Here is a 13,033-nt window from a genome sequence, read left to right on the forward strand (position 1 = left end):
TTTAAATTATACATCCGAAATACAAGTATAAAACCTCACAATGAAAGATGCTGCTAATTTCTACAAAACAGTCTAAATAATAATGCACTTACATCATTTACACGATTTACCTTCACAATAAAATAGGAGCACTTAGATCAATATTTACATATTGACAGAGGATGTGGCCGTGCTGCCATCCACTTCTGGTACCTTCTCCTGCTGGAGTACCTCTGGGAGACTTGCCTCTGCAGGGAACAAGCCCTGCCAAAACCTTTCTAGGTGCAGGAACCTGCCCAAAGGGTACCAAACAGACCAAAATGGTGGCAAATATTTGAGTTTTCATCTTAAAGCTGCCACTGCAGCACATAAGCACACATCGATGAGTTATTTAAAGAATTCCCTGATACAGAATTTTGTTTTGCTATATTAGGCACTTCATTATACAAGTTATTTATTATGGCTTATGCAAAAGAACTCACTTTCCTCAGGGTATGTATTTGCCAGATTCAGAGGGAGGAAGAGACACATCTAAGGGCACATTTTCAGCCAATGTTTTGGGTTAGCCTGCATTAGGAATTTGGATCACATTACTTCATACCAGTAATGAAGGAAATATTTTATCAAGATCTGTTCCTTCCAGCAAGTCAAGCAGTTAGTGTGATTTAAATCTTAGTATATCTGCACTTTTATGCAAAATCCTTGGCAACTACAGATTTCCCTCTTCCATTAAGTTACCTAATTACATCCATGCTGTTCCACGTGCTGTGGGGTGACATATCCCACATATGATTGTCTTACAAGAGTACACTGTAGGTCGAGGGATTATTTACATATCTTAAAATGTAGAAGATAAAGTTGTAACTTACCAAATAATAAATACAGATCAGAGTACAAGATTGAAATAAAATAAATTAGAATGATTCCCCCCAAGGTGTTGAATTCCTTCTCTTCAGGCCTGAGCCAAAGATTAAAAAAAAAAAAAAAAAAAAAATCAAAGAAAACCACCAAGTGATGTATTTTCAATGGTTCAAAAAGGTTTTGAATAGGGCTTCGAATTAGACGCTGTCTGAGAATGAGATGTTTAGCTAAGCTGGTGGGTATTTGAAACCCATGTGATCAAAAACCTCTAAAAGGAGTCTTTTAGATAAAGCTTTTTAGACCAAACATTAATACTGTTTTTAATGGGAAGAACATAGTTCTCATAGATTGTCTCGACATGAATTCAGCAGCAAGGAAATAAGCATACAGTTAAGAACACAACGTATTTGAGAAGCAAATACGTGTTAGTGCACATGATTTTCCAAAAACTTCACTCCTCAGCTACATTTGTGCATATTTCAGAATGCTTCTAATTAGATGGTTAATAAAAATCTTCTCATGACTATAGCTAAGTTTGTCATTTTAAAAAATTAACTGAAAAACAGTTAGGAGTTACTTATCCAAGAACAATGCCAGATTTCAGGTCCAAATACATCAGAAGACCAAGAAATCTGGAATCCAAGTAAAAAATCTTAAAATTTCGGTCTATCAAACTTTTAAAAAGAAAAAAAATAATTAAAAGCAGTGAATCTGCTCTCAGAATTGCACACTCACCAGGTTTGTAAACTCTACATGAAGTCAGTGATGCACCGTTCACTATAAGAGGTATAATAATGTGGATGCTCTCTGCAGAGCAGTGCAGATGCTTTTTGGTTGCAGTTTCCTTCACATCTCCTCTTTCTCCTCCTTGAGGATTAAAGCATCTAAAGCAACTCAGTAGCTACAAGTGTCTCAGAGGAAGAGGCCCGGGCTTACATGGAAGGGGAGGTGACGGGTGTCCAGGTGGATGCCAGCCTGGCATGTGCAGAGGAGTCGTACTGGCTGTCAGGCAGGTCGGTGGGTGCCGCGCCGTCATACAGGGGCGAGGCAGAGGAGGCCGCCGGCACCGCGTGGGGCAGGGCCGAGTAGTGTCCTGGAGAGCCACGCAGGAACTGGGAGCTCAGCCCGTTGGACATCCCGCTGGGCTGGGACACCGGCGTGATGGTGCTGTTGCTCACAGACCACAGGTTGGGGTACTGACTGCCAGAGGGAAAGCCAGGGATAAAAGCAGTTATTAGTGACGCCAGTGCCTGCTGGCAGCTCCTCAGCTCACGACACAGCCCCCAAGCCAGGTCCCTTTGTTGCAGACAGTGAAATCTTCTAGGCAGTTTTCCCAGCCACTGAAGGCAGGAAGGACCCCCAGGGAGAATTTGTGCTCATGGCACCCCCACAAATAAACTGACCTTCCCTATTTTCCAACAGATAAGGGTTTAGACAAAAGGGGTTGCAGAAACGCCTTCTTTGAGGTTCCACAGTTCCAGTTCTGCTAGTTTTACCTACTGAACAACTCAGTGCAGAAACTGAAACACAGGGAACTCTGCAACTTCCTAAATATGCATCCTGAGGATCAGACAGAGAAAGAGCTGCTAGAATTACTTAGAATACCTTACCCAATTAATCTGTGTTCAGGACTAAAACTTATGTTCAGTAATACAGTTAACTCATACTGGGGAGTAGTACGTAGCCTGATTAACAGTTAAGAGTCTATGCGCACGGTTCAAATGCAAAAGTGCTTGCCACAAACAGAATGGTAGGTCTGAATTGCTAGAAAAGATGTCCAAATCTTGTCCCTCTGCAGTTAATAGCAAATAATTTACCACCTTTTCTGCATCTCTTTGAATTTTTAAGTTTAGCTCTAAGGAACTAACTGCAAGCTAAATTTTTGCTAAAGGATCCAAAAGTCTTATTAATAAGCACAAAGAGAAGAAAATAGTCTTTTTCTATGATCACAAAATATCTTTCACCATATGTACAATTCCATGCTATGCTGGTTGGTGTGGCAATGCTTAAGTAAGGAATTACTGCCCCAAGCACGTGCTCCTTCTCCACACTACAGTTCACTGCTCCATCATCTGTAGCAGAACAATGGTTCATGGAGACGGCTGGGAAAGCTGTGACCAGCCAAAATGGAAGGGATAAATAAAATAAACTTTTTAAACACCATTATACATAATAGAGATGAAATTTAAGAGAGCATCCTCAAATTCAATCTATGTTTTTCTAAGCAACTTGCAATCCTTAATCCATCAAATATTGCTGTCAGGTATCTACATTTCCAAAACCAAGCCAAAACAAAATTCTTTTTCTTCAATCTGTTTTACTTTTGGATAGTCCTTCTCAGTGCCCCACAGAGTGCTAATGGTTCATACTAATGGCCAAAAAGACTTCTAATATTCTGGTGACTCTTTACCTCTTTTTTCCGCCTTCTCTTCCTAAAATGTATCAGTACGGGGATTTGAGGGCTGCTGAGGGATGGACTCCTACCTGGAGCTGGTAGCTGTGCCAGTGCTGTGGCCCATGGGCAGCATGGCTGTATGTGTGGTAACTCCCAGAGAAGACCAGTTGTCATGGGACTGCAGCATGGACAGGCAGGCAGAGGAGTTATCAGCATAGGCTGCTGAGAAAACACATAATCACTTACAAACACTAGAATCAGGCCAAGTAGCAACCTTGTATTCAAATGCAATGCAGAGGTTTAAACCACCCTTCCCCACTACTGCCTTGGAAAAAAAAACAAAAGAAAACAAAACAAAATTACACACACAGGAAAAACCAAAGCCAATAACCAGTTGTGTCAGGCTCACGCCTTTACTGGCATTGCCCTGATGTGTTGTTTTGCTCCACTCATAACTGCAAACTCTTATTTCTGTGAAGGGCCTATGGCCAAAAGGCTGTCTGCAAGCCAGCTGCTAATTCAGCACATGCTATTTTACTCCGTCAGCTGGGAAAAGGAGGGCTCTTTATTTACACTGTCACCTAGAGATCTTCCATCTCCATCACCTACTCTGGCAGTAACAGTCTGGCAAAGCTGGATAACAAGCCTATCACAGGATGACACATCCCACTTTTGAGCTGAGCATACCACCCTGAAATCTGCATAAGGCACTATCAGGAGTGACTGGACTGTGGCTTGGACTACTTGGCTTGTGACCCATCTGGCTGGCTCACACAGTAGGGGCACTAGGAAGCTGTAAAGGGAATCCCAAACAGCCAGCTATAGTGAGAAAGAGAGAATGAAGCTGCTGTAGTAGCTAGCTAAGGGAAGGAGGTTTTTTGCTGATGGCCAGGGAACAAGAAAGAACACCGGAGAGGTTTTGCTATTTTTTTCTTTTTTAAATCTTGCACAAAATTTCCAAAATGCAAGAAAAGTTCGTGGAGAGCTAGTTTTCCACTTCAAAATGAACTACAAAGCTCCATACAAGATTGATCAGGCTGCATCTAGAAGCCCACGTATTACTTCATAATTCAAAATAATAAATATCTTTTAAACGGGAACCTTCAATATCTATACAGCCTGAAAGCAAAAATTGTTAACAATTCTTCTTTGCATAAAACAAAACAAAAACAAAATCAAAAAAAAAGCCCACAGCTAAAATTGCTCTTTTCACCCTTAGGTACCTAGTGCCTGAGATACTAAGTCTTAAGATGTTTGGCTACTTCTGAGCACACCTTTTTTAAAAGCTCTGCAGTTTACTCAGCTCCTTATTGTTTCTATCTATCCAGTGATGGGACATTCATAGACAGACACTAACTACAGCCACAGTTAACAGAAACTAAAAAAAAATCAGACCCTCAATTATAAAGACACTGGGAACATGCACTTAGCTCAGTGCCCCCCTTACCACAGGGCTGCAGCCTCAGACTTACTTGGCGAGTTGTTCCTGTGTGAGTAGGGGCTGGTGTAGGGCGTGGGGCGGTGGCTCCTCAGTGAGGAGTACCTGTCACAGCTGTGGCCAGGGGACAGCGACAGCGGCGCTCCAAACTGGCCGTGAGCATTAGCAGGTGGGCACAGAGTCCCACTCCCAGGAATCAGCCAGCTACCCACTGAAGGGAAGGCAAGAGGTCTGTAAGAGGGGTGTGCAGGGCAGCCAGGCAGAGAATCACAGCGATGAGACAAATAGCTGAACAGCGAGGAAATGCACGCTCAGGAAAGGAAACTGAGTTTCAGCATAGCTGAGAAATCTGGATCTTTACAACTTTGATAAATGCTCTTATGACGAAAAATTAGAAAGCAGCTCAGAAAAAGTGTTGTGTCAAGCTAACTTGTTTTTTGAATTACTATTTAATCACAACCACAGTAAGAAAACATGGAAATTGTTAAATCCTCCCATATGTAGGATGTGTGTTCAGTAATTGTTAGCATAGTATTCAGTTTTAAGTTGTTCTTTGGGAGTCTCAATCTATAGCTAAGCTCTGACGTTTCTCAGACTGTTAAGAACTCCTCTTAAAAATTAGGTATCTTCTCTGAAACAAAATAATTCCTAATGCAAATCAATTCCTCCATCCTTTATAGGCTGCATTTTGTTGTGAATCATCTGTTAAAAGAGAAATCATTAAAACACTAATGCTTTTCAATCATCTGAAAGAACTTTTTTAAGCAAATGCCTATGATTTTCTTAGAGTACTTAAAACACGAGTACTGTCTCAATAAATTTTATTAAATAAACTTTTGTCTCCATGTCCATGTGAACATTACTGTCCTTGCATAAGAACACAGATGCCTTTTTGGACATAAAGGCAACTCTGCAGGATTCTATTACATGGTTTTGAATGCAGTAAATCCTAACCACATACAGAGATTATAGTGTTTATACAATCATAAACGTGCATGAACCACAACCACAGAGATTGGTAACATTCCTCTGTCTATGAACTAACAAGCCAGCCATCAGGCACTGGTCTTAAAGTTTTGCTTAACTTAACAGAGAGTAGATGGAAGAAATCAAAGTTATGCTCATGATGCACAATGAAAGGAAACATACACTGTGAATACCCAGACTGCTGATTGTCCCCCACTTCCTCCATCATGTCTTTGTGATCACTTCTATAAAACAAACCATGCTGTATTAGTTAAGAATATGAATTCACAAATCTCTTAAAAATACACATTTTAGAATAAAGTCAAGAGCTCTCACCTTTCTTTTGCATCAAGAAATGCCTTTGCAAACGGATTGTATTTAATTTTTAAAGCTGTGATCTAAAAACAATAACAAATATCTTTATTCACATGTATCACCATTCATTATCACATTGATATTAGGATTTGAATTAGGACTATCCACTGAAGTTGGTAAAATCACAGATTTTTTAATAAATAAAAGCAGGCCCATAAAAGCAACTGATGGGCATGAATTTAAAAGCTCCTTAAGATCTGAAGTACTATCAAAGCACTAGGAGTTAGTCTACCAAATTTTAAAAGACTGAATAGTCCAAGTTCATTGATCATCTAAGGAAACACCTAAGAAAAGCAGGAAATGCAATAATCATAAAAATCTTCACTTTTCAAGCCAGAGCAGATTGGACATCAGAGAAATCTCAGAAAACTTGATAATTACAACTTCATTCAACACAGACATGCATTTGGGCTAGCAGAAAAAGGACCACTCCCAAAATGACACATTCAGTCACTGTGTAGCTGAAAATGACAATTGTATTTTTTTACCACAGTTGTTTGCCCCCTCCTAGAGTCTTTTAAAAATTACTCTTCTATAAGGAATCTACAGTACATATTGACACAATGATCAAAACTTTGTTCTATAACTCATTCATTCATAGGGCATTTACATACACTCATTTCATCTTTTACATTTAGCTTAAAAAAAAAAGCATAGGAAGAACTGAAAAAGGCAAAACGAGATCTATTATTTATTTTGCTCTGCAACGTGCACGCTTTGCTACTTGAAACCTCCCGGCAGTGGCATCTTCTCCCCCACTGTGCATACCTCCTCGTTCTGGTAGGCTGTCACAGCTATAAACTGGGTTTCTGGGAAGGAATGGCTGGTGATCATCCGCTGCGGGCCACCCACTCGCACTATGTGAATCCGGGGCTCATACTTGTGCAGGGAGTTCAACATGATCTGCGAACAAACAGAGCAGGTGAGCAGTGACAGAGTAGTGGCAGATGCCGCCAGGCACAAAGGGCACTCAGGTTTTAAAGTATCCATCTTTCCATCAGAGGTGGAAAAGGCAGTAAGTACGAATAAAGCCTAAAACTGAAGCTGTGAGAGAAGGAAAGGTGCACTGAGGACAGACAACACAACTTTCTGCACAGTTGCCCTCATCCGTTACTTGACAAGGCACTCGCAGAGTCACAAATGCATCAATGGTAAGTCAGCCAGAAAGATTCATCTACCACGCCACCGGCATTAGCAGATATTCAGAAAGAGAATTTCAAAAAAGAGAAAGCGATAAAACATCAAGGCACCCATCCTCGGTAGAGAGAATAGCTCTCCTAAATGAATGAATGAATGGGGGGGCAGGGAGAAGCGCGACCCGTGCCAGCCCGTTTGGTAAGGAAAGTACGGAAATGAGCAGTAAGGAGAGAGCGAGCCCGCAGTCCAGCCCCGCCGACCGACAGGTCCCGGTGCCGGTGTTTACCTGCCCGCCGCCGTTGAGCTTGTTGGTGAGTTTGACTTTGCTGAAGGAGACGGGCGCCTTCATCCAGTGGGCGCCGAAGTTGGGCGAGTCGGGGTGGATGTAGACGCAGCTGGGCGCCTGCGGCTCCGGCTTCCCGCCCGGCACCCACTCCCCGTTCACGTACTTCCAGCGGTGCCCGTCGGCCGCCACGAAGTCCAGCAGGAAGGAGTACATGGCGTTGGGGTCCAGCCCCGACACGCTCACCTTCAGCACCGGGAACATCCTCCTGCGGGGCGACACGGAGGCGCGAGGCACGGCGGCGGGCAGCCGCGACCCCCGGCCCCGCCGCCGGGACCCCCTCGCCCCCCACGGGCGGGCGATCGGAACCGGGGTCGGGAGGCAGCGGGGAGTGGCGGGGCGCGTCCCTACCTGCCGTTCTTGGTGACGATCATCTCGTTGGTGAGCTCCTTGAAGCGCAGCCACAGGTCGCTGTCCTCCAGCGCGACGCGCAGCTCCCGCTCCGTGGGGTCGCCCTTCTCGCTGCCCGCCTGCAGCTCGCTCTCCACGGCGCTCAGCAGGTGATCCACGCGGTACTGCGGAGGCTTGCCCGCGCCCTCCGCGCCGGGGGAGCTCATCGTGGCCCCGCGCCCGCCCGCGGGGCAGCTCCCTGGCACAGCAGCAGCAGCCAGCCAGACCCGAGCCACCTCCCCGCGCCCTCAGCGGCCGGGCCGCTGTTATAGCCCGCCATAAACGCCCCCCCGGTGACATCACCGCGCCGGCGGGGGGGCCCCGCTGATTGGCGGGCGGCGCCTTTGATGGGCGCGGGCGGCGCTGCCCATTGGCCGCCCGCGGCCATATCAGAATGGGGCCCGCGGGAGCCTGTGATGTTAATTGCAGCCTGCGGGATTAAACGCGGCTATTTTATGTAAATCTGCCCCCAAATGTTTGCACCTCTATCAAAGCCGCCGGGGCCGGGGCTCCGGCAGCCGCGGAGGAAATGGCCCATCTCGGCAACAGCCTCACAACCGGCCAGCGCGGCACCCTCCCGCCTCCTGGCGCAGCGAGACCCCAGGTCCGCTCCTAGGCGGGCAGTCCTGGACGGGAGAAACTCGCGCCCCGGATTCATATTTAGGGGAAGAAGACGGGAAGTCCTCTTCTCCAGGCGGCCGCAAGCTGACAGCAGCCCCCCGCCCCGCACGCCGCTTGCCCCAGCGCCAGCGCCTGCCCCCTTGTGAGAAACTTCTACCGCAGGGAAGGGGCAGCTGGCAGCGACAAACCTTGCGGGAAAAAATCAGCCAAAGGGCTGGAAGCGCACTGTACAGCGGCTGACCGCAAACCTGCACGGGCATTCCCAGCTTTTAGCGAGCCCGTGAGCCCACCCGTGGGAAAAGTGGCAGAGTTTGCCTGATAGCGCCAGCACGGGCAGTGCCTTCGCAGCCGAGATGCTCGACGGCGATCGTTTCGGGACATCCCACCTAATTAATTTTTTAAAAAATCAGAAAATCAGATCGGCAGCCACCCGCCATCCCACCTAAATAAAAACATTCTTCTGAAAAACAGATCGATAGTTAGAGGCTTTGTTTCGTGTAGGAAGGAGAAAGCCCCGAGAGCTCCTGTGGGAAAGAGGGAGAGAAACTCATGGGTGAAACTTTGCAACGGGATGAATTTATTTTAAAGTTATTTGGGGCGGGGACGAGGGAAAAGAGAGATGCTCTGTAGCACTCCGGCCGGCCGGTGTTATAATAGTTTGCATTCTCCGGAGCTGCGACGGTCTGTGGTGTGAGAGAAGTTTATTACCTTTCCGTGAGAATCCCTGGATAGAGGGCGAGGGGGAGAGAGGTGACAATGAGCAGGAAATAGTTCAATGGGGTCTCTTTAAACAATAACAAGTTCTTTAAACAGGAGCAAAGGAAAAGGAAAAAGAAGGGGAGCGGTATAAAAATCAGAGTTGTTTTTTAAACAGGCATCTCCTCCAAACACCGCGCACCATCGCTGACGAGATTTTTCAAATTTTAGGAGAAAGTGCCCGGGGTACGCTGTCAAGCTGCCTGGCAGCAGAAGGAGCTCGAAGTCAGGGCTGCCAGGGGAAGGCACGCTGAAGGTCCCTTTTGCGGGACGCAGACAGTGATTCAGTCCTTTTTGTTTTAGTAGCTGCGGCTTAGGGCTGTATTTTCATTACACAGCTTCATCGAGCTCATACATTATTCACTTACTCAACTCCGCAGAGCTTTTTTTTCCCCCTTTAATCTGACAATCCGAATTTCTCGAGTCCCCTCTCTTCATCCACTGTGCAGAAACGGGAGAAAAAAATGTTATCCTTTGAGTCTAATTCTTGCTTTAAAGTTTCTTAAAGCTCTTTCTGCTTGAGCACCTACTCCCTGCCTGCTTTTTATCCTCTTCGGAAGGGGAAAGCAGCATTTGCAAATAAATTAAGGGCAAAGTTTGCTAAGTTGATACGTGGTCACTGCTAGCCATAATTGGAGATGATCTTTTCGCTTTCAGGTGTTCATTTCACTGAAGGCAACCACGAACGCTCAAACCCCACATGAACACGGCACGCTGGCCTCCGGGTGGGCTGGCAGCCCCATCTTTGGGTTTGTGCTCAGAAGGCGACATTTCAAACATCTTAATCCTGAAAAAGCCGAGTACCAGGAGAGGCTAACCCCGAAGAAGGACTCGCACAGACAGCACCCCGTTCCGTGCAGGTGACAGGGAGAGAAGGGACTTTTAACCCCTTGCTGCAAAAAGTAGCGTCACTTTTAGGGTACGGTCCGCAGGGAAGGCAGGGGAGGGAAAAGGGTGCGAGAGCAGTGGAGGTGGTGGGGGTGATGATGGTGGGTTCTGTCTTGCCTCAGCTTTTCCTCAGCTCCATGCCACCTGACAATGAACGTGTTTAAGAGCCGAAAGCAGCTGGAACAGGCGGAATTGAAAACGACGAAGCGATTTTGGCGGAATATGAACTGTGTTGAAAATGTATAAATCAAATAACTAGAGACAATCTAAATTTGCGTTTCTGTGATCTGAGCTTTTAAGGCATTATTTAATTCTTCCAGATGGATGCTTCAAGGAAGGACCAATCCCTCTCTATATATATGCACTCAAGGAATGAGAAGCCTTTCGGCAGCAGACACCTATCTGGTTAAAATTTTTTGCACTGATCGCTCTCTTTAGGCAAAGAGAGGAGAGGTAAAGTTCAACTTGATTTGATACATCTCACATTTTACTTAATACTTAGCAAATGAGTGAGCTGCTCATCCCAGACAGATAATGTATGCTCTTCAATTTAGCTGGTCTTTAAGAAAATAAGTCTTTCCAGCTTTAAATTTTGAAATGACCATTAATAAAAAAGTTTCCCGGAGTTTATGTATAATCTTTGGAACGCCATAAAAAAAAAAAAGTAAAAATAAAACAACCTAACAACCACTCCAAAATAACCAACAAAACCAAACCGTGAAGTTTTTCCTCAGCTTGGATTCCTGTTGTCTTTATTTTATTTCCTTCCCCCTCTTTCTGATCTTAATTGCACTTTGGTTCTCAGGAGAGAGGACTCCCCACTTCCACAGTCTTTTCAGCGGGAGCTGCAGTGCATGACAGTTTACAGCCAAAAAACTTCCTCCAGCCCAACAGCTATAAAGATTCCCGATTTATAGCAATACTTTCCCTCTTGCATGGGAAGATTAGTAGCCTCCAGCTGTTCCTTCGTGTTCAGAAGGCCTGTCCGTCATTCCCTACCTTATTTCCCGGGACATCGCAAATCCCTAGACACCTTCCCAGCGGGAACCAGCCCGTCCCTGCGGTCCCAGGGTGCCAGCTGCCCCTCTGCAGCTTTAACCGCCTGAGGATGCCATGCGAAAATGTCAGTGTGTGTTTAAGTATTGGAGGTATTTGTTTAAATCTCTTTCAACATGTGGTTCGGGGGGGGGGGGGCAAGCGCGATTAACACCACCTTTGGTGCCGCATCCGTGTCCCTGCTGTCCCCCCGCCACCTCCCGTGCTCACCCCAGGCAGCAGCGCCGGGCTGGGCCAGCACCCACTGAGCCCGGGGATGAAACCCACCTTACAAATGTCGAAACTTCCCACTTCTAATTCCCTGAAGAGCAAACACCTGCTTTCCCGCCACCTAGGGTTTTTTTCCCCTCTTTTTCCCCTTTAGAAAAATGATTACATTTATCATTACATTGCTGTAATTGAGATGTGCATTTCTACTTGTCAGCCGCTTTTTCCTGTGCTCTGGGGAGGAATGTCCTACTGATACTACTGCTGAGGCATTGATGTGCATGTAAATGCCTCAATTTTCCTAGGAAGGTTCTGTATATTGTTTAACCTGGCATATAATTTTCCTTATATATAAGATTTACACAAAGCCTAAAAATTGTGTTGGAAGAGCTCGTTATAAGAACTCACCACTTTTTAACCCCAGCCTGCTGACATATACTTACATAGGACATGATAACCTGTGAAAAGATATAGCAGTTTTGTCCTTATTAATGTGGTTATTAAGACTCTGGGATAAGTATGTTTCAGGATCTCCACTTTTGTATTTAACAGAACTGATTTTCTACACAGGTTTTGATGCAAACACATTTTTGAGAAACATTTTCTTTTCTGAGTAGTCTCAGCAGAGCACGGGGCATGTTGATTTTGGTTTGTTTTGCTTTCCCCTTTTAGCATTTGGGAGGGCAAGGCAAAGGCAGAGTGCCATCCTGCATTTTTAGAAGGTGGCAAAACTCCCGTTGACTTAGTCAGATCTTTGCTTGAGTACTGCTAAGTGCCCTCTCCAGCTCAAATGCTCAGATCCTGAGGTTTCCCTCATGAAAGTCAATGATCAAACTTTCAGCGACTTCAGTGCCTGCTGCCCTAGACAGCCCCAACTGGGGAAAACCAACAAAATATACTGAAGCTCCCATGAAAGTCCTTAAGAGAGTGTCTGGCACAAAGACAGATGAAATCAGCAAACGTGGGAGTAGAATATCTTGACCTAGAATACCTTTTTCAATATCTTAGCAATATTGTTTAGATAACAAGAGCTATTTAAACCAAGTTTTCCTGTGTGAACTAGTGGGAACAAGGAGATGACAAGAACAAGAGCCACACATCACTCTTAACAGGCCATTTCATTTGAAGTTGCAAAGAGGGACAGGCACAACAGGGACTACAGGGGATGCGGAGAGAAGTACTAGAATAATAGATACTGTTTACTTCATCATCCTGGCCTAAAGCATGAATTAAAAAACTCCAACCAAGCAAAAACTAAAACAACAAAACAAAACTAAACAAAAAAAATCAAAAAAAACCCAACAAAAAATACAAAAAAACCCACACCCAAACCAAACAAAAAGTAAACAAAGGAAAACAAAGTAAAAAACAAACCAAACCAAACCAAACCAACCAACCAAAAAACAAACCAAACCAAACCAAAAAAAGCAGGAAAACCAACCAACCAACCACCCCCACCCAACCCCACACTGAAGACACATTCTGCTTCAAACAGGGACCGTAGAAATCTGAGGACAGAAAGTACTAGTGTTGTCATAAATGTCCTAGCAAGAGTCCTGTTGGGTGACCCTACCATAAACAACACCTTTTCTTATACTTCAATCCGTATAATTCCCAAAGG

The 13,033-nt window shown here is 45.1% G+C and overlaps 1 protein-coding gene across 2 annotated transcripts; it reads right to left on the bottom strand.

The window, feature by feature from the left end:
• On the bottom strand, window positions 1-8,110 carry TBXT (T-box transcription factor T). Of its 2 annotated transcripts, none has more exons than XM_066178667.1 (8): window positions 7,846-8,110; window positions 7,438-7,702; window positions 6,783-6,917; window positions 5,976-6,037; window positions 5,823-5,884; window positions 4,708-4,884; window positions 3,325-3,454; window positions 1-2,040 (listed from the first exon to the last, which is right to left on the bottom strand). In XM_066178667.1, the coding sequence occupies exons 1-8, from the start codon at window positions 8,049-8,051 to the stop codon at window positions 1,773-1,775; spliced, it is 1,305 nt and encodes a 434-aa protein (XP_066034764.1). In that variant the 5' UTR covers window positions 8,052-8,110; the 3' UTR covers window positions 1-1,772. The 2 variants fall into 2 exon arrangements, with proteins under 2 accessions (XP_066034764.1, XP_066034766.1); XM_066178669.1 differs by having other exon boundaries at window positions 3,325-3,457; window positions 7,846-8,104.
• Between the last annotated feature and the right edge of the window lie 4,923 nt (window positions 8,111-13,033).

The sequence above is a fragment of the Chamaea fasciata genome, unplaced genomic scaffold (assembly GCF_029207755.1).
Source record: "Chamaea fasciata isolate MVZ Bird 193981 ecotype frontalis unplaced genomic scaffold, bChaFas1.0.hap1 SCAF_3, whole genome shotgun sequence".
In the NCBI taxonomy this organism is placed as follows: domain Eukaryota; kingdom Metazoa; phylum Chordata; class Aves; order Passeriformes; family Sylviidae; genus Chamaea; species Chamaea fasciata.

Excerpts from the sequence above, each read along its gene's own strand:
- TBXT (XM_066178669.1), bottom strand. The coding sequence starts at position 8,051 with ATGAGCTCCCCCGGCGCGGAGGGCGCGGGCAAGCCTCCGCAGTACCGC. Across the intron at positions 6,918-7,437 it reads AGCTCAACGGCGGCGGGCAG|ATCATGTTGAACTCCCTGCA; the intron begins GTAAACACCGGC and ends GTTTGTTCGCAG. Across the intron at positions 3,458-4,707 it reads ACACAGGAACAACTCGCCAA|CAGCCTATGCTGATAACTCC; the intron begins GTAAGTCTGAGG and ends GTGTTTTCTCAG.